The sequence below is a fragment of the Haliotis rufescens genome, unplaced genomic scaffold, assembly GCF_023055435.1.
Source record: "Haliotis rufescens isolate VD_foot unplaced genomic scaffold, xgHalRufe1.0.p SCAF_9, whole genome shotgun sequence".
NCBI classification, from domain to species: Eukaryota; Metazoa; Mollusca; class Gastropoda; order Lepetellida; family Haliotidae; genus Haliotis; species Haliotis rufescens.
The window spans coordinates 1,052,122-1,075,452 of NW_025964383.1; the positions used below are offsets into that span (position 1 = coordinate 1,052,122).

At 44.0% G+C, this 23,331-nt stretch overlaps 2 protein-coding genes and 1 long non-coding RNA gene across 4 annotated transcripts; 2 read left to right on the plus strand and 1 right to left on the minus strand.

Annotated features, from left to right (window-relative positions):
• Positions 1 to 4,478: 4,478 nt before the first annotated feature.
• LOC124110363 (monocarboxylate transporter 12-like) lies at positions 4,479 to 22,035 on the plus strand. Of its 2 annotated transcripts, none has more exons than XM_048391510.1 (7): positions 4,479 to 4,958; positions 6,656 to 6,799; positions 7,068 to 7,316; positions 8,742 to 8,876; positions 16,470 to 16,877; positions 17,534 to 17,659; positions 20,023 to 22,035. In XM_048391510.1, exons 1-7 carry the CDS (start codon positions 4,559 to 4,561, stop codon positions 20,214 to 20,216), a joined length of 1,656 nt encoding a protein of 551 aa, XP_048247467.1. In that variant the 5' UTR covers positions 4,479 to 4,558; the 3' UTR covers positions 20,217 to 22,035. The 2 variants fall into 2 exon arrangements, with proteins under 2 accessions (XP_048247467.1, XP_048247468.1); XM_048391511.1 differs by having other exon boundaries at positions 16,473 to 16,877.
• Positions 20,400 to 21,992, minus strand: LOC125377465 (proline-rich receptor-like protein kinase PERK2). The gene is made up of 2 exons (XM_048391041.1): positions 21,571 to 21,992; positions 20,400 to 20,652 (listed from the first exon to the last, which is right to left on the minus strand). The coding sequence occupies exons 1-2, from the start codon at positions 21,990 to 21,992 to the stop codon at positions 20,400 to 20,402; spliced, it is 675 nt and encodes a 224-aa protein (XP_048246998.1).
• Positions 22,036 to 22,093: 58 nt separating the features above from the next.
• On the plus strand, positions 22,094 to 22,793 carry LOC125377530. Its single transcript, XR_007219689.1, has 3 exons — positions 22,094 to 22,370; positions 22,624 to 22,687; positions 22,776 to 22,793. It is a non-coding gene; the product is annotated as an uncharacterized LOC125377530 (long non-coding RNA).
• The last annotated feature ends 538 nt before the right edge of the window (positions 22,794 to 23,331 follow it).

The following is a 23,331-nucleotide window of genomic DNA, read 5'->3' on the forward strand; positions in this document are numbered from 1 at the left end:
GACTTTTGCAGTCAGTTAACTCCCTTGCCTCTTGAAGATGAAGGATATTGTGTTGTTTGAGGTCTCGCATTTTTGTGTTAAAAGTGGGTTCATTGTGGGAACATAGTGCAGCTGTACGATTTCACCACTGGCGTTCGACCGTTGAACTTGCGTCAGGTTTTGTTCTACCTGGGGGGGCTCTCGCTCACATTGTGCTGTCACCAAATAATTTGTCAATTCTCGCTGGTAAGGCAACACTCCTCTTTCTTGACTCAAATGTCATCGCACTGACAACACCTCTTACATACTCTATGAGACCTTCCTCGGAATGATGAAGGGAGAAGGTATACCAGCTGTACAGTTGGTAGAATATCTAAAGATATCAAGATACATGTCTACTAATTATGAAATACTAGTTTATATTTTAAACTATTATAATTACCAATCAATGCATTACCTTAATGCATCTAATTCATAAAACTGAATACACAGACATGTTTACAAGGTACATAATTATGAACCACACACAAACTGACCTTATTATAGAGATCCTGAGCATGACACTTGGTTTCCAGAAAATACAAAATTAACCATCAGCTGATTCAAGTACAACGATAGGAACACAACTGATCTCTCAAATGTAACTGACCAACTGATTTAGCTAAAACAAGAAAAGTTTACACTTACAAGAAGCTGGAAAGGGAAGAAAATGCAAGATGCTTGTGCTGTTGGTGACTAGAGAAAGTGGCTATTGTTATGTTAGTATTTATATGAGTGCTGGAGCTAGTCTAATTGTTTCTTTTATACTGCTCAAGTATTCTTGCTTGAGACACAAACTTGCAGAAACAGAAACAAGACAACAAAAAGACTTTACTAAAATATTTTCAAAATAGCATTAAAATCAACTTGGCCACATACTATCCCCTCCCAAATAATGACGTCCTCGTCCTTCAATGCTACCATCAACAATCAAAATAAATGCACTAGATAAATGTTCCAAAACGCCACTGGAAACATGTTCCTGGATAGTCCGAGATCTCCTCTCCCTGTCTTGGTCTGGGATCTGGTGACTCATCAGGTATTTTCCTGATGTCATCCAAGGGAGCTTCCTCGTTGATCTTCTGGAACGACTGGCTGCTGTCGGTGGGGTAAGGTAGAGTTGAGAGTGACTTCTGCAAGTGGCTCGGCAGTTTCTTCAGTGGCTTCTATCAATTCAACTGCAGCTGGCGCCTGATTGTCCTCTATTCTGAGTGCCGTTGATGTCTCAGATTGGTCCTGTTAAGTTCCATGACCGCATTCTTCATCCGGTTTTTCACCTTTGTCACCTTGTTCTTCTGATAACTCGGACGAGTGGTCGTCAACACCAGAAGAAGGTCTCACTGCCACAAGAAGTCCGTGATCGTTACCAGTTTCGTCTTTCGGTAGAATCCTCCATTCTGTCAGCAGCTTCACTGTTTATGGCTGTTGAGTCATGATCTTCTGCTGTCTCCTGGAATGTCCGAACAGGCACTAAACACAATTCTCTGTCCTCTGAATCGTCTGTCACATCACCTGTTGTCGTCTAGTTGTTGTCTTTCTCTTTGTTGTTCTCTTTGTTTACATCGTCTTGATAGAAGATGGTTCCCGTGTAAGGTTCATTTCTTCCTTCTGTGTCCACCTTCTGGACCACAAACACTGGAATGGCAGGATTTGGTTGCCTGAGAACCATATATACATCTTCTTCCCGACAATCTGCGAGTTTATGCTTCTAAACAAAAGCCAAGATCTTAACTAGGACTCATCTTACTTTCATGTCGTAGTTAACCTTTTGATGATCCTTGGAGGTCTCAGATGCTTCAGCAGCTCGTTGGTAGGCTTGTCGGAGACGTTCCTTCAGAGACTTGGTATATTGAAATGAAGACTTCTTCTGTTGTTTAAGCTCAAGCCCAAACCCAGGTCGATGGGAAGTCTTGGTTCACGTCCGAACATCAGAAAGAAAGGAGTCTGGGCTGTGGATTCATGATGAATACAGTTATATGCATGAACTAGTGGTCCAACATGATTCTTCCCGTCTCTCTTCTGGTCAGGTGCTAGAGTCCCAAGTATGTCACAGAGTGTTCTGTTGAATCTCTCGCACAAGCCATTTCCTATCGGATGGTAAGGAGTTGTTCTGGATTTCTTGATGTTTAAAATATCACAGAGTTCCTTCACTAGCTTGCCTTCAAAGATTGCACCTTGGTTTGTGTGAAGTCGTTGGGGCATACCATAATGCTGAACAAAGTTCTTGTAAAAGGCTTCAGCGGTGGTCTTGGCTGTTTGATTCCTTGTTGGTATTGCCATGGCATATCTAGTAAAATGATCTGTGATAACCAAAATGCTGTCATATCCTCATGATAATTCCAGAGATCATAAATCCATACAAACTCACTCAAGTGGCTGGGTAGTCTGTATGCATCCATTCTTCGGTGTATCTCAGCATGCCAGGCCAGAAAAGATTGTCTCTTAGTAAGGAACGAGTCCGGTCCCATCCTGGATGACCCACTGTAAAACAGCAGCTGAATGTAATGCAGAATTACAAACACACTGACTTGTGTAAAAGTGAGGAAGAAGCAAGGGGGGGGGGGGGGGGGGGGGGGTTACATATGGGACACTTACATATTTACATAATTAGTGTACCTAAAACATGTGGGGTAGTGGCATTTTGTTGAGTGTGGCATTAAACAACAAACAAAGAAACATGACTAAAAGGACCCCTTGATTAGGGTGGTGCGTGTCATCATCCCCGGTGACGTTCATCGCAGCTTCTGCTTTCAGTCACTGGTTTCCCTGCTCCAGATTCGATTATTTCCAGGCCGCCGTGGATTGGGTCACTATTTCAATTATATTACAATGTGTCAGATTAACGTGAGAGGAAAGCCCGAAATGTACTGTAGTTATGAGACGTAAAACCACAAAAGCAAGAATCATGTTGACAAACCAGAGATCATAATCGGGGTGAATCTGGGATTAGAACCCACAAACTAAAGAACGTGATTCACTCACTCTCAGTGCACACCACATCCTGTTGGAGAGTAATACCGGGGAGTTCATCGGACCAATGTGAACATATCTTCCCGAGGCAAGAGAGTTAACTGACTTTAGGACCCCTGAAGATTCCGGGGTAGAATAGGTCTTCAGCAACCCATGCTTGCCGTAAAAGGCCACTTTGCTTGTGGTAAAAGGCGACTAACGTGATCGGGTGGTCAGGCTTGCTGACTTGGTTTGATGCATGTCATCGATCCCAATTGCGTTGATCGATGCTCACGTTATCAATCACTGGATTGTCTGGTCCAGAATCGATTATTTACAGACCGCCGTCATATAGCTGGAATATTGCTTGGTGCGGCGTTAAACAACAAACAAAGAAACAAATAACTGACTTTAGAAGTCAAGTTTCCACCCTTGCCGAACTCTACTGGAAGTTCTGGGCTCGGGGTAGCGTCACTATTGGCTGTACGAGTTATGTCCCCCTTACTGACCAATCAGATTCCACCTCTGATGTCACTTGCATTTGGTCTCAGACAACAAATAATTTCCTTCTTTGATATCTACAGTGACATGACAGCCCACTATAATTATTATCGGTCGTAGGCCGTTCTCCTGTTGCATGCTGACCAACCTGCCACTTGTCACTAAAAACGCAAAGTCTCGGCCTGCATTCACCAGCTACCTTTCGCAGTAACCACTGTCAACAGTGCTCACCGGAAGTTTCGAGCCAAAACACACAGAGCAGCCTTCAACATGGGGTCAAGTTGTGGGAAGCTAGAATCAATACCTTGTAAGATTGTGGCTAACAAAAAAATGGCAACATACTACAATCTAATCTTTCATTGAAGCTATCACAAGACACGCCAAATGGAATGTGCTTCGGCAGATAACTTAGACTGGTTTTCTTGTATTGACGATTTATATTTCTCCGGTATGAAATATCCTCTTGCTTCATCCCAAGACCTGACACAAATATCATGCAACGGACTTTAACAGACTGTAAAAATGATATGTCAAACAAACTAAAACACTTCCTATGTCCGCAGGGAATGTAACATGAAACCCATGTTTTACAAATGAATGTATCTACTTAGAGACGTTAAGAGATGAAACTTCTTGTTACCCTGTTTTCACTCGACAGTGAAAGGCTTAAGAAGGACTGGTCAGCAAGGAGTCAGCATACTGAGTGGGTATTCATGTTAAACTGCGGCATATTTTCGGACTAGTACGCCCAGCCACACACCCACGTGCACCCACGCTGCTATTAAAGTGAAATAATCTTGAACGAGACGTTAAACCACATTACACTTCACCTCACAAGGAATCTCATTATCACGTTATCTAGATGGTTATTGGAACTTTAAATAATCCATTATTAGTTAAGCATGTGGTCCCATTACCTCATTGTATTTACCTTGACGAACTCTACGTGACAAAAATGGGTCACGGCATTAACCTATTAAATGGTTGTGCAGTTTGATGACGTAGGGAATTCAAAGAACGATCTTTTCCATTCAGTATGATAATTGCGTGGTTCAAAATCGCCGTGAAACAGTGAAACCTCGCAAAAACTATGGTTCTTGTGAGGAACAATAACCATGTGTCTATTGCTGATGCAACTGAAGAGATGAAAATTGGGACTGTCGCGGATGGTGTGTTTCAGTATCCTAGTGATGTGTTTCCAGTGAGACGTTATCGTGGACAAAATGAGGACACGAGCGTCCCAAGTTCATCAACTCATAACCATGGGCAAGTCACCAGAAACAGTGAGATACTTTCACAACCACAGAAATCTCCTTTAACATATTCAGATGCAACCTGTCTGTTGAGTGGGTTTTTCGTCTTCACTATAGCTTCCGGTATGGTAAACACGTATGGTGTGCTGTATACGTACATGCTGCCGGCAATGGACGTGAGCGAGTACCAGCTCAGCTGGCTGGGTGCTGTCATGAGTGGAGTGAACGGCCTTTCTGGTATGTAGACTTTATATCCACAAGAGATATCATTATTGAGGTTCAGATTATGTCTCTATTGGTTTTCTCATTATTCAAGTGAATGAGTGACTATTTCCAAGAGTAATAAAGGATTATGTTTGTTTGTTTGTCTTTTGTTTAACCCCGCACCCAGCAATATTCCAGCTGTATGACGGCTGCATGTAAATAATCGAGTCTGGACCAGACAATCCAGTGATTGGCATCATGAGTATCGATCTACACAATTGGGATACGATGACATTCATTAGCCAAGTCGAGTCGAGTCCGGCGCCATTAGTCGCCTCTTACGACAAGCATAGTGGCCTTCATCTTCCCGAGGCAAAGGTGTTGACTGACTACAAAAGTCCAGTTTCCGCGTTGAATGTCGTCATGCCACCAGTGCGATCTGCTTGATAATCAAGATCTATATTGTAATAGAACGGGTCTTTGCTCGTGAAGTGCGTCAATTTAAAAGCATGAAATATATTTGGAAAATATCTGTCGACACCCAGTTGACGGTACATGCGCTTTGCAAATCCAGCAGTCGATCGAAATCTGCACTTGAAATCCATGTCGTTAGTCAAGCCAAAATGTAACTCCAAAATTCCATCTATCGTTTGGCAAGTGTGGAAACTGGACCTGTACAGTCCGTCAACTCCCTTGGTAAGAAGAGTGGCCTTTATCTCGCATGGGTTGGGAAACACCTATGCTTAGATTTCAACAGTAACATAGTAATGGATTTGTCTCTTAGTTTTTTCTGTGGTTAATTCCAATGTATGGATTACAAAGACTAGGTTATTTACCTTTTATTTTGGACCTGATGTTTGTTGTGAGTGAGAGGTATTATTACCCGAGGGTCCTTGGATTTTCTAGAGTGGTCCAACATGGAAACACCTGATATTCTTCAATTTTGATATAACGGCCCGCACGTTACCAGGAAAAGTGCGGGCAGATGACATTTGATAATGCCCTCATTTGCCTCTGTCTATCGTCGGGCAAGTAATGGCGGACCTCGAGCTTCTGCAAATCATAATGCTTTGATCAATTAACGTTACCCTTTTATCATTAACCTGGCGTGTTGCCGGTGCAATGCACACCATTATATTGCCTACATAATTTCTTGAGTCTTGTGGTGCAAATCTGATGAGAGAGCCACAGTGACGCTGGGGACGGGGGCCACCAATCACACCAGATCCCAGACCTGACTGTTTACAACTATTCTCAGAAGCTAGGCATTTGATACTCGGGATACCCCGAATTTACTTTCCTAATGTCTTACTGGTGACCATTTAGTTGCATCCGCAACCTGTTAAGACTCCTCGAGCCTTGATGGTTTCTAAATAGAAAACGGTTCCCATTTCCACAATCTGTGTATGTTCAAACTAATCGAAAGAATGTTTAATTGTTTACTGTTATGTTTCTTTTACAATTATCGTATTATCCTTGTCCAACTCTTAATAAAGAAGTGCAAAGCCCTTGTCAACCTGAGATCAAACATGCCAACCTTCTACATTACCAACCCGTTCCTGATACAGTTTACACATTGGCCTGAAACAGCCTTCTTGTCCAGATGATTTACAAGCCCCGGTGACATAGCAACAATATTGCTGGCAAAACCACCTTTATTTATTTTGTAATAAGTTAAATACCAGCTTACTTATCAATAAGTATTCTCTCGAATGAATATGTATTTGCAGCTATCTTGGCTGCTGTGCTGACAGACAACTTTGGATGTGGTGTGACAGCATCAGTTGGGGCGATTCTCTTGTCTTCAGGCATCTTAAGCAGCAGTCAAACAACAAACATATACGCCCTGTACATGCTGCTGGGAGCCATGCCAGGTGGGTTCTGCATAACGCCACATTCACATCCGTTCTGTCACGAAGACTCAATTGCGAATACTTAGGAGGAGATACTTGAAGCAGTGCTGAAGTGTTTAGGCACTACATGAATAGCTTTTGGAAACGTCATCAAAACTTTCAAAATGTAGACGAAATATCTATAAAACAGTTTTCATTGCAATCAAAAGCACCAACAGTCCTATCACTGCCTTCTCCTGAATGCCAAAGTGTTTGCCTTTTTGACCTTGTAATTTCTGTTTCCATTCAGGTCTGGGGTACTCGTTGCTGTATATATGCTTACTAGTACAAGTTAATCAACATTTCACCACTCGGCGCCCTTTGGCAGTGGGACTTGTTGCAAGTGGAACTGGCGTGGGTCGCCTGTGCTGTCCGTTACTGGTGGCAGCGCTGGCGGAGGAATATGGTTGGCAGGGGGCACTCCTCATACTTGGTGGAGTGTGTCTGAACCTTCTTGCTTGTTGTCTCTTGATGCAAACAAAACGAGGAAAGGCTACAGGTCTTGTATAATTTTATTTTTTAGTGCTGACAAAATATAACTATTCACGTATCTTCTTAAATATATTATTTTTATATCATACAAACATTTATTTGTATATACGAAATTATTAAATTGGTTTACCCTCGCATAACCTTGATTCATGGATATGAGGGAAGTGCACCAAATTCGTGGTTTTATTAAACGATTTCATTTTGTATACTCACTGATCAATTTATTCATCTATTCAACTATAAAACTGCAGAAGATTCCACTCCTGTATTAATGGTGTTGTTGTTCTAATCTTAAATACTTTTTGTAGGGAATTATTCAGAAAATGTCACAAGAGACTAATCACAATTTTATTTACAAGAACAGAAAAACAATATAGTTTAGGGTGCCACAGAAAGTCGGGACAACCCTCTGTTAAACAATGCAAAGAATATGATTTCGCTAATGATACGTAATGGGATGTACCCGACAATTAACGAATGGCTAGACAGAGGGGAATACTTCATCTTGTTCATTTGACTGGCACTAATCTTGTTGAAATATTTGCTTGATGTTTGGAAAGATATTATGATACCACAATAGGCGGCGGGCTTGCATGGGTGCCAAGTCTTAACGAGCCTAAACTAAATGAAATTTCCTTCGGTTGGACATTGAATTTGACTGAAATTGATTTCTCTTGAAGGTAAAGCCATATATAAAGGGAGGTTATTCAGGGTAGAGGGTGCAACCGTGAGGGGTATATATAGGAATTGTAAAGCCTGGGTAGTTCAATCTCTCCTCTGGTGTCGCCGTTACAGTGTCGTTATATTTCGTATTAACTTTGCCACGTGTTCTTTCGCCATTTTGTTATGGAGCTATCTGAAGATATAAACAAGAAACTTGATGATATTCTGCAGCAGTTATCTACATGTCGAGAAGAAGTTGACAGGTCTGTTGAAGACAAACTTGTTAATTTACAAGATAACATGTCTTGAACAACAGCAGAAATTCAGAAACTCAAAACTGAAAGAGATTTCGTATGGAATCGGGAAGGGCACTGGCTTCAGTATAATTTCAATTCACAGACCCTTGTACATCTGAAACAAATGAAATTTGCTATTTCTTACTCAAAATTTGACCATTTGCAAGATCTACTTTGCGCGGAGGTCTTGCGCATTGAGCGTAGAAATAAGCTGATTAAGCTTGCCGACTCATCAGATGGAGGTTGGCAGACTGTTCGCCAATATGACTGTAATGATCTTGCTGATGATTCTGGCGATGATCGGCGTATTTCCAGAGTGGAATCCAGAGCTATCAAGAAAATGGACAAAAAGAAATCAAAATCATCAAGATATGCCCCATATAAGTTTTTCAGACCGACAGCAATTGTCAAGCAGGCTACAGTTTGGGGCAGGGCTTATCAGCGGGACCATCTCAAGGACGTCTTTTTCGCAGGAGAATTAAACACGACACATGTTTTGCGTGCGGAGACCTCAGCCGCTGGAGACGAGACTGTCCATATGTCAACTCTAACACAGTCACGCGGACAAGTCGACCAGGAAGCAAGACCACAGTCTCAGAGTAAACAAGGTAAAGTTGAACTTACAAACGATTATTATGAATATGAGAGTGGAAATGCTTAAACTTTAGTGAGGGGTCGTCAAGGATTGCATACAGTTTTGGCGTGACATTGGTTCTACTCAATTTGTGATTGATGTTATTGTAAGTGGATACAAGATACCATTTTACTCTTCTCCAACACCTATGGAATTAAAAAACAACATGTCGGCGTTGCAGCATTCTGATTTTGTTTATGAAACTATTACAGATCTTGTCCGGGGAAAAAAATTAGTGGAGGAATGTGAGAAGAGGCCTCGTGTTGTTAATCCGTTATGTTATCGGTGTCTATTCCATCTGCTGGAAAGAAAAGATTAATTCTTGACTTGTCTGTGGTGAAGAAACATGTGTTTAAACTTTCAGTCAAATATGTAAACTGGAAAACCGCTCTTATGCATATCAAAGCTGGTGATTGGTTAGTTAAATACGATATACATTCCGCGTACCATCATATTGAAATGCATACTCCACATACAACTTTTCCTGGCTTTTCATGGGTTTGGCCATGGGGCAGGAGGTATTACAAGTTTGTGGTTTTACCATTTGGTGTATCATCTACGCCCTATGTCTTTACAAAGGTAACCCGACAATTGGTAAAATGTGGGCGTTACCTCGGTTACAAGAACGTGATGTTTCTTGACAATGGAATTATTGTTGAAAATTCTATGTCAACTTGTGCTGTTATATCAGATAGGGTTACAGATGACCTCATAAGTTCTGGATTTGTACCTAAAGTTGAAAAGTCTTTATGGACGCCTTCACAAAGTTTGGAATGGCTAGGATTTCACGTGAACACTTTACATTTTACTTTAGCTATACCGGAAAGGAAGTTAGAGAAGGTTTCCATTTGCATCACATCTCTCTTAGTCCGTACCATTTGGTCTGTGTATGTTCGTGATGTATCTTCACTTGTTGGTCAAATTATTACTATGAAACCAGTCATTGGTTCAGTTAGTCAACTTACGACGAGGTCACTCAGTATTGATTGTCTGACGGCTAACTCGTTGAATGACTGGATTGTTTTGTAAGCTCAAAGTAAGGAACAGTTAGTGTTCTGGCGGGACAATATTCAACATTTCAAGTCCAGATCGTTGTGTTCAGACAGTTCCCCTACCAGGGTTGTTTATAGCGATGCAAGTCTTGTATGTTACGGTGGCTGCTGTATTCAGTTTGGTGGAAGGTCGTCACATGGACAGTGGTCCCAAAGTGAAATGAATCAAAGTTCAACATGGCGGGAGTTGAAGGCTGTATCTATGGTACTGACAAGTTTTCTGTTTTTACTGGGTTCTCACTTAATCAAGTGGTGTACGGATAATACCAATGTATGTGCTATTATTAAAAAGGGTAGCATGAAGACACACTTACAAACTCTTGCATTAATTATCTGTCAGTTGTGTTTGAGATCCTGTATACGTTTGATAGTAGACTGGATTCCCCGAGAACAAAATGATCAAGCAGATTTTCTGAGCAAGCTCACTGATAGAGATGACTGGGCAGTTGCAGACTGTGTTTTTTTGTGTACTCTATGAAACATGGAGACTACATTCAATAGATCGTTTTGCTTTTTACTACAAGAAGAAGATCAATCGTTTCGATTCTGGTTACTGGAACCTTACTTCTGAGAATGTGGATACTTTTACTTCAGATTGGAGTAATGAGGTGAAGTGGATAGTACCACCGGTGTATCTGGTCTCTCGTGTGTTGTGCCATATGCACAAATACAGAGCAAAGGGTACTTTGGTTGTACCTCAGTGGTACACAGCGAGTTTCTGCCCTTAATTTCTCAGGTAATTTCTCAAAGAAGTCAGAAACTTTGTTTATTTGCCGTCTTGCAATGAAGCTTATGTTCCCAGCCGTATTGGGGGAGGTTTATATGGTGAAACTGATTTAAAATTTTCAATGTTAGCGTTGAAAATCGATTTCAGTGATTGAAATGCTCTCTTCTGTTTCAGATATGTTAGACAGTGTATATCATGATGTTACATCTGCCGCCCCCCCCCCCCCCACCCCCCCCACCCCACCCCCCCACCCCCACCCCCACCCCACACCCCCACCCCACACCCCCCCCAGAAAGTTTAAAAAGGGTAGCATGAAGACACACTTACAAACTCTTGCATTAATTATCTGTCAGTTGTGTTTGAGATCCTGTATACGTTTGATAGTAGACTGGATTCCCCGAGAACAAAATGATCAAGCAGATTTTCTGAGCAAGCTCACTGATAGAGATGACTGGGCAGTTGCAGACTGTGTTTTTTTGTGTACTCTATGAAACATGGAGACTACATTCAATAGATCGTTTTGCTTTTTACTACAAGAAGAAGATCAATCGTTTCGATTCTGGTTACTGGAACCTTACTTCTGAGAATGTGGATACTTTTACTTCAGATTGGAGTAATGAGGTGAAGTGGATAGTACCACCGGTGTATCTGGTCTCTCGTGTGTTGTGCCATATGCACAAATACAGAGCAAAGGGTACTTTGGTTGTACCTCAGTGGTACACAGCGAGTTTCTGCCCTTAATTTCTCAGGTAATTTCTCAAAGAAGTCAGAAACTTTGTTTATTTGCCGTCTTGCAAAGAAGCTTATGTTCCCAGCCGTATTGGGGGAGGTTTATATGGTGAAACTGATTTAAAATTTTCAATGTTAGCGTTGAAAATCGATTTCAGTGATTGAAATGCTCTCTTCTGTTTCAGATATGTTAGACAGTGTATATCATGATGTTACATCTGCCGCCCCCCCCCCCTCACCCCCCCACCACCACCACACACACCCCCCCCCCCACCCCCACCCCCCCCACCCCCCACCCCCCCAGAAAGTTTAAAACCGAACGTACAAGGTTTGAGCATATTATCAAATGTGGCTAGATCAGCCACTTCAGTGAGATCATACAACTTGGGATTCAAGAGATTTTTTGATTGGGCAGATTCGCGTGGTTGGCAGACTTTATTGCCAATTCCACCTATGCACTGCACACCATATTTGGTATCTTTAATACAAAGTTGTGAAAGTATTTCTCCTGTCAATACAGCTTTTACAGCATTCGATATGCTCATGTTCTTGATGGGTTACAGAGTCCCACAGATAATACTGGTAAGAATTGTATTGGAGGTTGGTAAGCGGAGGTTAGCTAAACCAGTTAACAAAAAGGAACCGATAACAATATCGCAACTTAGTTGTATAGTATCGTCTCTAGAAAGTGAGAAATGCTTAGAAGACAGCAGAATTGCTGCAATTTAGTTCCTTTTGCAGGTTTTCTTTGATCAGTTGAATTATTGCACATTGCACGTTCAGATATCATGTGTTGTGAACATTATATGTCTATATCTATTGAACAGTCCAAGACGGACGTGTATCGAGATGGTGCATGGGTAGTCATAGGCGTATCTGATTCACTGCTATGTCCTGTTATGCACTTGCAACGTTATTTAACGATGGCAGAGATTGCCGAGGATTCTCAGGAATATGTGTTCAGAGCACTAAGTCCTGTTAATGGTAAATATGTTCTGAGAAAAGAAAACAAGCCACTGACTTATACAAGACTCCGTGAAATATCTTTTAACTTTGTCACCTTTTGTCCGTGATGTGTCAAGATATCGCCTGCACAGTTTGAGGTCAGGTGGTGTTTCAGCAGCAGCGGCAGCAAACAATCGTGTTAAGAGACACGGGCGCTGCAAGAGCGAGAATGCCAAAGATGGGTATATCAGTGACAGTGTTAAAGCCAGATTAATCATTGGGTTTGTAATATAGGTTGTTTTCCTGTAATCCCTTTCTTTGTTTCTCATGCAGCGTAAATGCCACAGGGGAAACCACATAGTGTGTTTGTTGTTTATATTTGGCTTGACGAGGTTTTGGAAGAGAGTTAGCTTAATGTTATATATATACTCTTCAAAAAAGGAACTTGACACTGACTTTCAAAATGTAATATAATGCCATTGTTTCAAAATGTAATATAATGCCATTGTTTCAAAATATGACACAGAAACCATGATTAAAACACTGTTTGAAGATCAATGTACACAATGTTCAAAACATTAATCGGGTCACCTAGACAGACACACGTACACGATACAGTTAATGTCACAGGGGTACAGAAAATGTCAGTATCGGTTGTGCCCACCACGTGCATCAATCACCGCTTGACACCGACGACCCACAGATGCAATCAAGTTGTCAAAAACACGCTGTTGGATGTGCTGCCATTCATGCTGAAGTGCATCAAGAAGCGCCGGAAGTGTTTGGGGCGGTGGATTCCTTCTGCGAACGCGTCGATCCAACTCGTCCCACAGATGCTCAATCGGGGACAAATCTGGTGACCGGGCTGGCCAAGGTCATGTCTGGATGTTGTTGTGCTGTAAGAAGTCCTGACAAACACGTGCAATATGCGGTCGAGCGTTGTCCTGCTGGAACTGTCCGCCATGAACGTTGACGTGAGGAAGAACGTAAGGCTGTAGGATCTAGTCTCTGTACCGCACACCTGTCAATGCACCTGCCACATGCACGAGAGGCGTCCTACCACCGTGATGAATTCCGGTCCATACCATGAAACTCCCGCCGCCAAATGGGACAACCTGCTGCACACAGTTGGGGGCGTAACGTTCACCCCGACGTCTGTAGACACGTGCGCGCCCATCAGCACGTGTGAGTAGGAAACGGGACTCATCAGTAAACAGTATATTTCTCCACCTTGCACGTGCCCATCTAACCCACTGTTGGCACCAAAGCAGACGGTCCGCCAGATGAAATGAGGCCAATACATGACGTCGAACAGGTCTTCGTGCAAAAAGTCCAGCCTCCTTCAGTCTGTTGCGTACCGTTTGATCTGATATTCTGCGTACCCCAGGGATCTGTGTGGTTGTAGACGTGGCTGTGGTAGTGCGGTCTCGGAGGTGTCGCAGCTGGTTGTATCGATCTTGTGCTTGGGTTGTCACCCTTGGTCTTCCTGACCTTGGTCTGCCGTCAACTCTGTTGGTGTTGTTGTATCGGGTCCACAGTGCGGAAATTGTCTGTCTGGATACGCCAAAGTGCCTGGCCACTTCTTGCTGAGTTGCTCCAGCTTGTAATCTCCCAATGGCGTTGTTCCGTTGAGCTGCATTCAGTCTTGGCATTCTGTCACCGCCTCTACTGCCGTTATAAGGACTGTATGAACAGCCGTTGATGTGGATTTTTATACCCATTCAGCAGGGGGGCCTGCATGCCTATATGCAGGATCCTGTGCTGCACGTTTTTTACAGGCGGTTGCGTTTGGATGAAGCTGTAAAATTGAACGCTACGTTTATGTGCTTTGCATGTGTTTTCGCGAATTATAGATACATCATCTTTCTGTTTGACTTTTTTGGTTCTTATTTACTGTAATTATTTTAGATATTTGGCAAAAAGTGGTTTTACATCTATGTCAAGTTTCTTTTTTTGAAGAGTATATAAGATACCTACGCGACAAAACGCAAAGAACAATGAAGAACGAAGCGTTGTTTATTTACACAATAACACATTGTTCGTTACGAAGTCATTTCTGGAGATTCGAACATTCACTTGCAACTTGACGACGTAAATTAAACATTATTTTTTGGAGGGAAGTTTCTTGTGAGTTGTTCCAAAAAGATGTATCTCAGCAACGCAGATAAACGCAATGGCCGAACGATCGCATCCCAAAGTGGGAGAGAAATGACAATCGGTACTGTGAAAAAGGTGCAGATAATGGACGTGAAAATTGTGAGAATATCCGTGAATTACCAAACTTAACCCCTGTTCATAAATGGACGAGGTCTGATTGTATTCAAGGAGTCATCATTATTTAAATACGGGTAAATATTGTTAAAACTTCTACATTTTATTAAGATCATTAAAGAGGCTGTACATAATGTTGATATCGCATATAAGAACTGAACGACGAGTGGGAATTGTTTATTGTACAAAAAAACACTGCAGGGAAAGTAAACCACGCAGGGCGCACACATTAACAGGTGATGACAGGTTAACTTACATAAATAGTTCAAGTCAATCTATTAAACTTTGTAGACATAACTTTTGTCTTATTGAATAGTATGTCTGGGAGATGGATTCTCATTACCTTAGGCTAGCGTTACCTCAGGCTAGTACAGTAAAGTACGTTTATAACGAATACGCTTATAACAAACTGGCGGATATAACGAACTGTTTTTTTGGTCCCGGACATTTGCTGTATATATGCTGTATTTACACTCTTCAAAAAAGAAACGCACACGTAGTATGTACTTCATTGAACCTGACTACACAAAAAATCCGGTATATAAATTGGATATATGTTATTGGAAAATGGTGGCCTAATATTTGACAAATGGCACGTCAAAATGCAGCCATTGTCGATTTGCAATTTCCTCAACGGCCTTGTTTTCACACTTGTTCAAAAAAGTCATGGAAGAAAACATTAAAGCAAAATGCACGTGCAAGTAATGATATTCGTAACTCGTGGTAGTGGCTATAAAAAGGTAAGCAGAAGTCAATAATTTGTCATTCAATTGTCAACATTTTTCAAGTTCGAAAATGCCAAGACTCAGCGCTTCCGATCGGAACATCGCCATAGGAGGTACCGAAAGAGGGGAATCGCAGTCTTCTGTTACATGCCACTTCAACGTCCACCACAGCACCATTTGCCGCCTTTCGGACCAATGCACATAGTTCAATTCCACTGCAGACCGTCCGAGAACCGGCCGACAAAGAGTTACCACCCCTGAACAGCATCGCTTCATTCGACTGGTAGATCTGACTTGGTAGTGGTTCAGCTCATGTGCCATCTCAACCCAATCGAACACCTCTGGGTTCGACTCGATCGACGTGTACGTCAACGTCAGAACACGCCGCAGACACTCCCACAAATGGCCAACGCGTTACAAACAAAATGGCGCAGAATTCCGCAGGACAATTTTCGTACACTTATCCAGCTAGTGCCAGGGAGATACAGAGCCGTGATTGCTGCCTGGGGCAGTCACACGAGACATTGAGTTCAGCGCCACCGTGTGGCCTTATGTGACATGACAATGAACAGTTTTCAATGCCTTTGTACGACAACATGTGACTATCGAGCTCCAAAATTTCATATTTGTATCTATGATATTAAATTAAATATATCGACTGTATTAGGTACAATAAATTTACTAAAAATCTACCTGTGCGTTTCTGTTTCTGGAGAGTGTATTTGCTTATGACGAACAACGGTTATAAGGAACTGAAAATTGTGGTCCCTTTGAGTTCGTCATAACCGTAGTTTACTGTATTCTTCTATAAGTTGTAACTGAAATATTCTCTATCTACGTTTTCCGTGAATCATGACATAATCACTTACTGTGGATGTATAATTATGTGAAAAGTTGCATAAATGCTGAACCATAACTAATATAATTGCTTGCTGTGGATCTATAGTTATTTAAAGGTTTGCATAAATGTTACACCACGATAGACACACAAAGTTTGTCACACCATTTCTAAATAACCCCTTCAGTATGAAACAACATTTGAAGTTGCATTTTGGATACGAGCTTATACGCAACATAAGTAACGATAATAATTGTTCACAAACTTTTATTTTTCATAGCAGATCAAACCAAGGACAGACCACCAAATCCACTGAGTGCATCACTGAAATCGGGACTAACGAAATTAAGAGACATTTTTCGTGTCCGAGGTGCAGTGATATTTGGGATTTCTCAACTCATATGTGGATTAGGCTATCATTCTTACCCAACTTTCCTACCAGCCTACATCATGGCGTCACTTCCGGCTGTGACTTCCACTCAAGGTGCACAAGCTGTTTCCCTAATCGGGTTCGGGAATGTCATCGGGAGACTTGGGTTCGCCAGTCTGTCCATGCTCGGACCTAGGGTGCCCATTTATCTGTTTATACTTGGTCTAATCGTTTGTGGCTTCACCAACATCCTCGTCACCTTGTGCCAGAGCACGCATTGTTTCTTGGTCACGTCAGTGGTTTACGGTGTAGCAGTAGGTACGTCTTGGTTGAAACATGTGAGTATGTAGATTACAGTAACCGCAATACATGAATTCTGACACGGGTTTTTATAAAGTCAGTAGCTTACACACACCAATATTAATGATTATTATCAATAATTAATTTTTTAAAAACTGCGGCTAAAAGCCGTGTCTTCTGAAACGATAAACAGTAAACAAACCAAAGTGAAGACGTTTCTCATGTTGTTATTGTCTGAGGTTTGAAGCCAGTTGTTTTTGTTCTACTCTGTTCTTACTCTTGAGTATCGTACCCAGAGAGCAATAGCAATCGGGCTGTTGCTTTGTTAATTATGAACAGACTTGCCTCATAGTGGCGACATTCCTATAGATTTTTAAAAGCAATATCGGAAACACTAGTTGTACTATAACGTGCACTTAAATGTAGTCACAGTGGAAGTGACAAACACAACGGTAGAATTTAGATAGTTTAGAGATTCCTATAGAATTTTCAATTATTTTCCTTAGAAACGCATGATTTGCCATACTGATGTTATGGATCGCCTTTAGTTTGACATGAGGTATAACCATATGGTTCATGGCTTTCGTTCGAGATATTATGTGAACATTTTGTAATCTTGCAAAATATAATTCATGGATTTATTCTTGATGTTCCCATACATTTTCATGTTGTAGGTGGCTCGATGGGACTCTTCTCCATTGTGTTGGTAGATATGTTTGGACTGGAGAACATCTCCAAAACACTTGGGATATTCCTATTCTGCAACGGAATTGGTTTGTTGTGTGGACCGCCAATAGAGAGTACGACTATTTATGATTCTTTTCACTTCACAATCTTCTCACAGTTTGGCGCTTTAGACACACAACGTTTCAAGGAGACATTAAATGGTGTTGTTGACAAAAGAACACCCACTGCATTATTAAGAGAAGTGAAAGTAAATTGAAGCTAAATATGACCACAACATCACAAGTAATCCTTGGACTTCCCGGGATTAAGTTTTATAATGCTATGTTAACCAGCCCCAAACAGAGTAACATTGTTTCCTGGAAATAATTATGCCCTCTCAATGGTTCAATCATTGCCAAAAGCATTTGGAATATAATGATGCGATTGTTCCAATCAAACGTTGTTGTTAAAACACGTTACGTGCCAGGAACAAGCAACAGCTAAATGGTGTGATGCATCTGTCGGCCATTGGCAGGTTGTCCCAGTAGTCGACGTTGACTTCGCTGCGTGCCTTTGTCATGCCAGGATCTGCACAAAGTGGGTTCAAATCCGAGACTGATAATGTGTGGCTTGGCTTCTCTTCGATAGACGTGGGAAGCATGTGCGACCTGCCTTGCTTTAAGCCTTCCTTACGCTTTATATATATTACTCAAAAGAAGTTAAGGAACACCCAAATAAGTTATCGAAATCACTCAAAAAATAAATCGTGGACACAGGAACAACACTGATTGGGAAAGATAAGTATTTAATCATGACATTTCATTGACGAAAGAAACGCTGGCATACAGCTGACCAGAGCAAACAATATGAACTGCATGTACCCTATAAATCAAAAGTCACACACTGCAGTTCAGGATCATCCTGTTCCTTCAATATCGGGTATGCCCACCCCTGGAAGCAATACAGTCCTGACATCTTCTGCGCATAGATCGGACAAGCTTCTGCAATGTTGCCTGTGGAATTGCTTGCCATTCCTGATGAAGAAATCCTAACAGTTGCTGGAGATTAACAGGAAGTGGAAGGTTAGCTTGAACAGCTCTTCTCAAGGCATCCCAAAGATGTTCAATGGGCGCCAGATCTGGCGAATAAGCAGGCCATTGCACAACGGTTATCTGCCTTTGTCAGTGATAATCCGAGCGCGATGGTATCTTGCATTGTCTTCCTGAAGAATAGCACCTTGACCAATCTTACGATGTGTGGGAGTTCATGAATCTCATCACGGTACCTGGCAGCATTCAGATTCCTGACAATATGGTACAGAGGAGTCCTGTGATTCCAACTGAATCCTCCCCATACCATCACTGATCCCCCACCAAAAGCGACACGTTCACGTACCGTAGCATCAGTGAATCTCTCTCCAGTACGACGCCACGCCCGTATTCTGCCATCATTGAGCTGCAAACAGAATCGCGACTCGTCTGTAAACAGTACACGAGACAATTGCTGTCTGTCCCAACGCACATGTTGTCGACACCAAGCCAGACGTGCTGTTCTGTGAACTGGACGTAAAGGTGGTCTCACTGCTTGTCATCGACTTCTCAAGTGTGCAGCTCGTAAACGGTTTCGCACCGTCTGATCACTAACGACAGTGTAATTGACAGCCCTTAACTGTAACCTGAGGTTGTTTGCTGTTGATGTACGCTGCCTGAGTGCTTGGAGAACCAGGTATCGATCATCACGTTGTGAGGTACACCTTGGCCATCCAGAACGATGTCGCTCTTGCACTCTGCCAGTGGTCGCAAAACGATGACAAAGGATGTGAATGACAGAGGGGGACACCTGCAATCTTCTGCCCACCTCACGTAAAGAAAGGCCATCCTGGAGCCAACCAAAAGCTCGTCCTCTATCAACATCAGTCAGATGTCGTCTCTGTGGCATGGTTTTGGAAAGTGTGATTACACGATCATCGTCATCGCCTTCTTAAAGGGAAAGCATGCACGTGCGCCATGAACATCACCACTTTCAAATGCTGAGCATGAAAATTATGTTGGTTGTTGCTAAGGACAGGTGCAGCGTTGTGTTATATATTCCTGTGTTTTGCTCATGTTTTCAACTCATTTGCATGACTAGCAGAAGTGTTTCCAGAAAGTGTCAGGAGGACCAGCAATACCCCAGACGTGGTACAACATGTTGCCAAACATTAGATGATGGTAATGTTATAACACATAATGCCATGGCCAATTTGCTAAATCGTGTATTATATATCTGGTGTTCTTTAACTTCTTTTGAGTAGTATATATTTCTGAATTACTGTTCATACCTGTATTTAACCTAGGTAATGGATCTATATGCAAGATGCAACGACTTTTCTAGTTCAATAAGTTATTTGATGCATTCCTTCTCTCAGGAGAGATAATCCACAATTCCTATTAAAACGGCCAAGATGTATGTGATTCAGATATATCAAATCCTTGGATGTTAACTCTGTTCTGCACAGGTTCCTTGGTAGCACTGACTGGTGTGAGGGAGGACTTCTTCTACTCGTCTGGCACCTTTTACCTTCTCAGTGCTCTGGCCATAGTCCTCATCATAACTGGGAAAATAGGGACACAACTGCGCCGACGAACCTACAACATAAATGTAAAAAGTGTTTCCAACCCAGCATTTACGACCGCAAATGTGGATGCGTAGGGGTAGCATTTGGAGAGGTGAATGGGTAGCATCTGGAGAGGTGAAGGAGTAGCATCAGGAGAGGTGAAGGGGTAGCATCTGGAGAGGTGAAGGGGTAGCATCTGGAGAGGTGAAGGGGTAGCATCTGGAGAGGTGAAGGCATCTGGGGAGGTGAATGGGTAACATCTGGAGAGGTGAAGGCATCTAGAGAGATGAAGGGGTAGCATCTGGAGAGGTGAAGGGTAGCATCTGGAGAGGTGAAGGCATCTGGAGAGGTGAAGGGGTAGCATCTGGAGAGGTGAAGGCATCTGGGGAGGTGAAGGAGTAGCATCTGGAGAGGTGAAGGGGTAGCATGGGAGAGGTGAAGGCATCTGGGGAGGTGAAGGAGTACCATCTGGAGAGGTGAAGGGGTAGCATGGGAGAGGTGAAGGCATCTGGAGAGGTGAAGGGGTAGCATCTGGAGAGGTGAAGGCATCTGGGGAGGTGAAGGAGTAGCATCTGGAGAGGTGAAGGGGTAGCATGGGAGAGGTGAATGCATCTGGGGAGGTGAAGGGGTAGCATCTGGAGAGGTGAAGGAGTAGCATCTGGAGAGATGAAGGCATCTAGACAGGTGAAGGGGTAGCATCGGGAGAGGTGAAGGGGTAGCATCTGGAGAGGTGAAGGCATCTAGACAGGTGAAGGGGTAGCATCGGGAGAGGTGAAGGGGTAGCATCTGGAGAAATGAAGGGGTAGCATCTGGAAAGGTGAAGGCATCTAGACAGGTGAAGGGGTAGCATCGGGAGAGGTGAAGGGGTAGCATCTGGAGAGGTGAAGGCATCTGGAGAGGTGAAGGGGTAGCATCGGGAGAGGTGAAGGGGTAGCATCTGGAGAGGTGAAGGCATCTGGAGAGGTGAAGGGGTAGCATCGGGAGAGGTGAAGGGGTAGCATCTGGAGAGGTGAAGGCATCTGGGGAGGTGAAGGGGTAGCATCTGGAGAGGTGAAGGGGTTGCATCTGGAGAGGTGAAGGCATCTGGGGAGGTGAAGGGGTTGCATCTGGAGAGGTTAAGGCATCTGGAGAGGTGAAGGGGTAGCATCTGGAGAGGTGAAGGCATCTGGGGAGGTGAAGGAGTAGCATCTGGAGAGGTGAAGGGGTAGCATGGGAGAGGTGAATGCATCTGGGGAGGTGAAGGGGTAGCATCTGGAGAGGTGAAGGAGTAGCATCTGGAGAGATGAAGGCATCTAGACAGGTGAAGGGGTAGCATCGGGAGAGGTGAAGGGGTAGCATCTGGAGAGGTGAAGGCATCTAGACAGGTGAAGGGGTAGCATCGGGAGAGGTGAAGGGGTAGCATCTGGAGAAATGAAGGGGTAGCATCTGGAAAGGTGAAGGCATCTTGACAGGTGAAGGGGTAGCATCGGGAGAGGTGAAGGGGTAGCATCTGGAGAGGTGAAGGCATCTGGAGAGGTGAAGGGGTAGCATCGGGAGAGGTGAAGGGGTAGCATCTGGAGAGGTGAAGGCATCTGGAGAGGTGAAGGGGTAGCATCGGGAGAGGTGAAGGGGTAGCATCTGGAGAGGTGAAGGCATCTGGGGAGGTGAAGGGGTAGCATCTGGAGAGGTGAAGGGGTTGCATCTGGAGAGGTGAAGGCATCTGAGGAGGTGAAGGGGTTGCATCTGGAGAGGTTAAGGCATCTGGAGAGGTGAAGGGGTAGCATCTGGAGAGGTGAAGGAATCTGGGGAGGTGAAGGCATCTGGAGAGGTGAAGACATCTGGGGAGGTGAAGGCATCTGGGGAGGTGAAGGCATCTGGGGAGGTGAAGGCATCTTGGGAGTTGAAGGGGTAGCATCTGGAGAGGTGAAGGCATCTGAAGAGGTGAAGGCATCGGGGGGGGGGGGGGGGAGGCATCTGGGGAGGTGAAGGCATCTGAGGAGGTGAAGGCATCTGGAGAGGTGAAGGCATCTGGGGAGGTGAAGGGGTAGCATCTGGAGGTGAAGGCATCTAGGGAGGTGAAGGGGTAGCATCTGGAGAGGTGAAGGGGTAGCATCTGGAGAGGTGAAGGCATCTGGGGAGGTGAAGGCATCTGTGGAGGTGAAGGCATCTGGAGAGGTGAAGGCATCTGGGGAGGTGAAGGCATCTGGGGAGGTGAAGGCATCTGGGGAGGTGAAGGCATCTTGGGAGGTGAAGGGGTAGCATCTGGAGAGGTGAAGGCATCTGAAGAGGTGAAGGCATCGGGGGGTGGGGGGGGGGGGGGGGGGGGGGGGGGTAAGGCATCTGGGGAGGTGAAGGCATCTGAGGAGGTGAAGGCATCTGGAGAGGTGAAGGCATCTGGGGAGGTGAAGGGGTAGCATCTGGACGTGAAGGCATCTAGGGAGGTGAAGGGGTAGCATCGGGAGAGGTGAAGGGGTAGCATCTGGGGAGGTGCAGGCATCTGAGGAGGTGGAGGCATCTGGAGAGGTGAAGGCATCTGGGGAGGTGAAGGGGTAGCATCTGGAGAGGTGAAGGGGTAGCATCTGGAGAGGTGAAGGGGTAGCATGGGAGAGGTGAAGGGGTAGCATGGGAGAGGTGAAGGGGTAGCATGGGAGAGGTGAAGGGGTAGCATGGGAGAGGTGAAGGCATCTGGGGAGGTGAAGGAGTAGCATCTGGAAAGGTGAAGGCATCTGGGGAGGTGAAGGCATCTGGAGAGATGAAGGGGTAGCATCTGGAAAGGTGAAGGCATCTGGGGAGGTGAAGGGGTAGCATCGGGAGAGGTGAAGGCATCTGGGGAGGTGAAGGGGTAGCATCTGGAGAGGTGAAGGGGTTGCATCTGGAGAGGTGAAGGGGTAGCATCTGGGGAGGTGAAGGGGTTGCATCTGGAGAGGTGAAGGGGTAGCATCTGGAGAGGTGAAGGGGTAGCATCTGGGGAGGTGAAGGGGTTGCATCTGGAGAGGTGAAGGGGTAGCATCTGGAGAGGTGAAGGGGTTGCATCTAGGGAGGTGAAGGGGTTGCATCTGGAGAGGTGAAGGGGTAGCATCTGGAAAGGTGAAGGCATCTAGACAGGTGAAGGGGTAGCATCGGGAGAGGTGAAGGGGTAGCATCTGGAGAGGTGAAGGCATCTGGGGAGGTGAAGGGGTAGCATCTGGAGAGGTGAAGGGGTAGCATCTGGAGAGGTGAAGGCATCTGGGG

Coding starts and splice junctions, on each gene's coding strand:
- LOC125377465 (XM_048391041.1), bottom strand. CDS start 21,992: ATGCCTTCACCTCCCCAGATGCCTTCACCTCCCCAGATGCCTTCACCT. Junction 20,653..21,570: donor CCGATGCTACCCCTTCACCT/GTCAAGATGCCT, acceptor TCACCTCTCCAG/ATGCTACCCCTTCACCTCTC.
- LOC124110363 (XM_048391510.1), top strand. CDS start 4,559: ATGGTTCTTGTGAGGAACAATAACCATGTGTCTATTGCTGATGCAACT. Junction 6,800..7,067: donor GCTGCTGGGAGCCATGCCAG/GTGGGTTCTGCA, acceptor GTTTCCATTCAG/GTCTGGGGTACTCGTTGCTG. Junction 16,878..17,533: donor GGTTTACGGTGTAGCAGTAG/GTACGTCTTGGT, acceptor TTCATGTTGTAG/GTGGCTCGATGGGACTCTTC.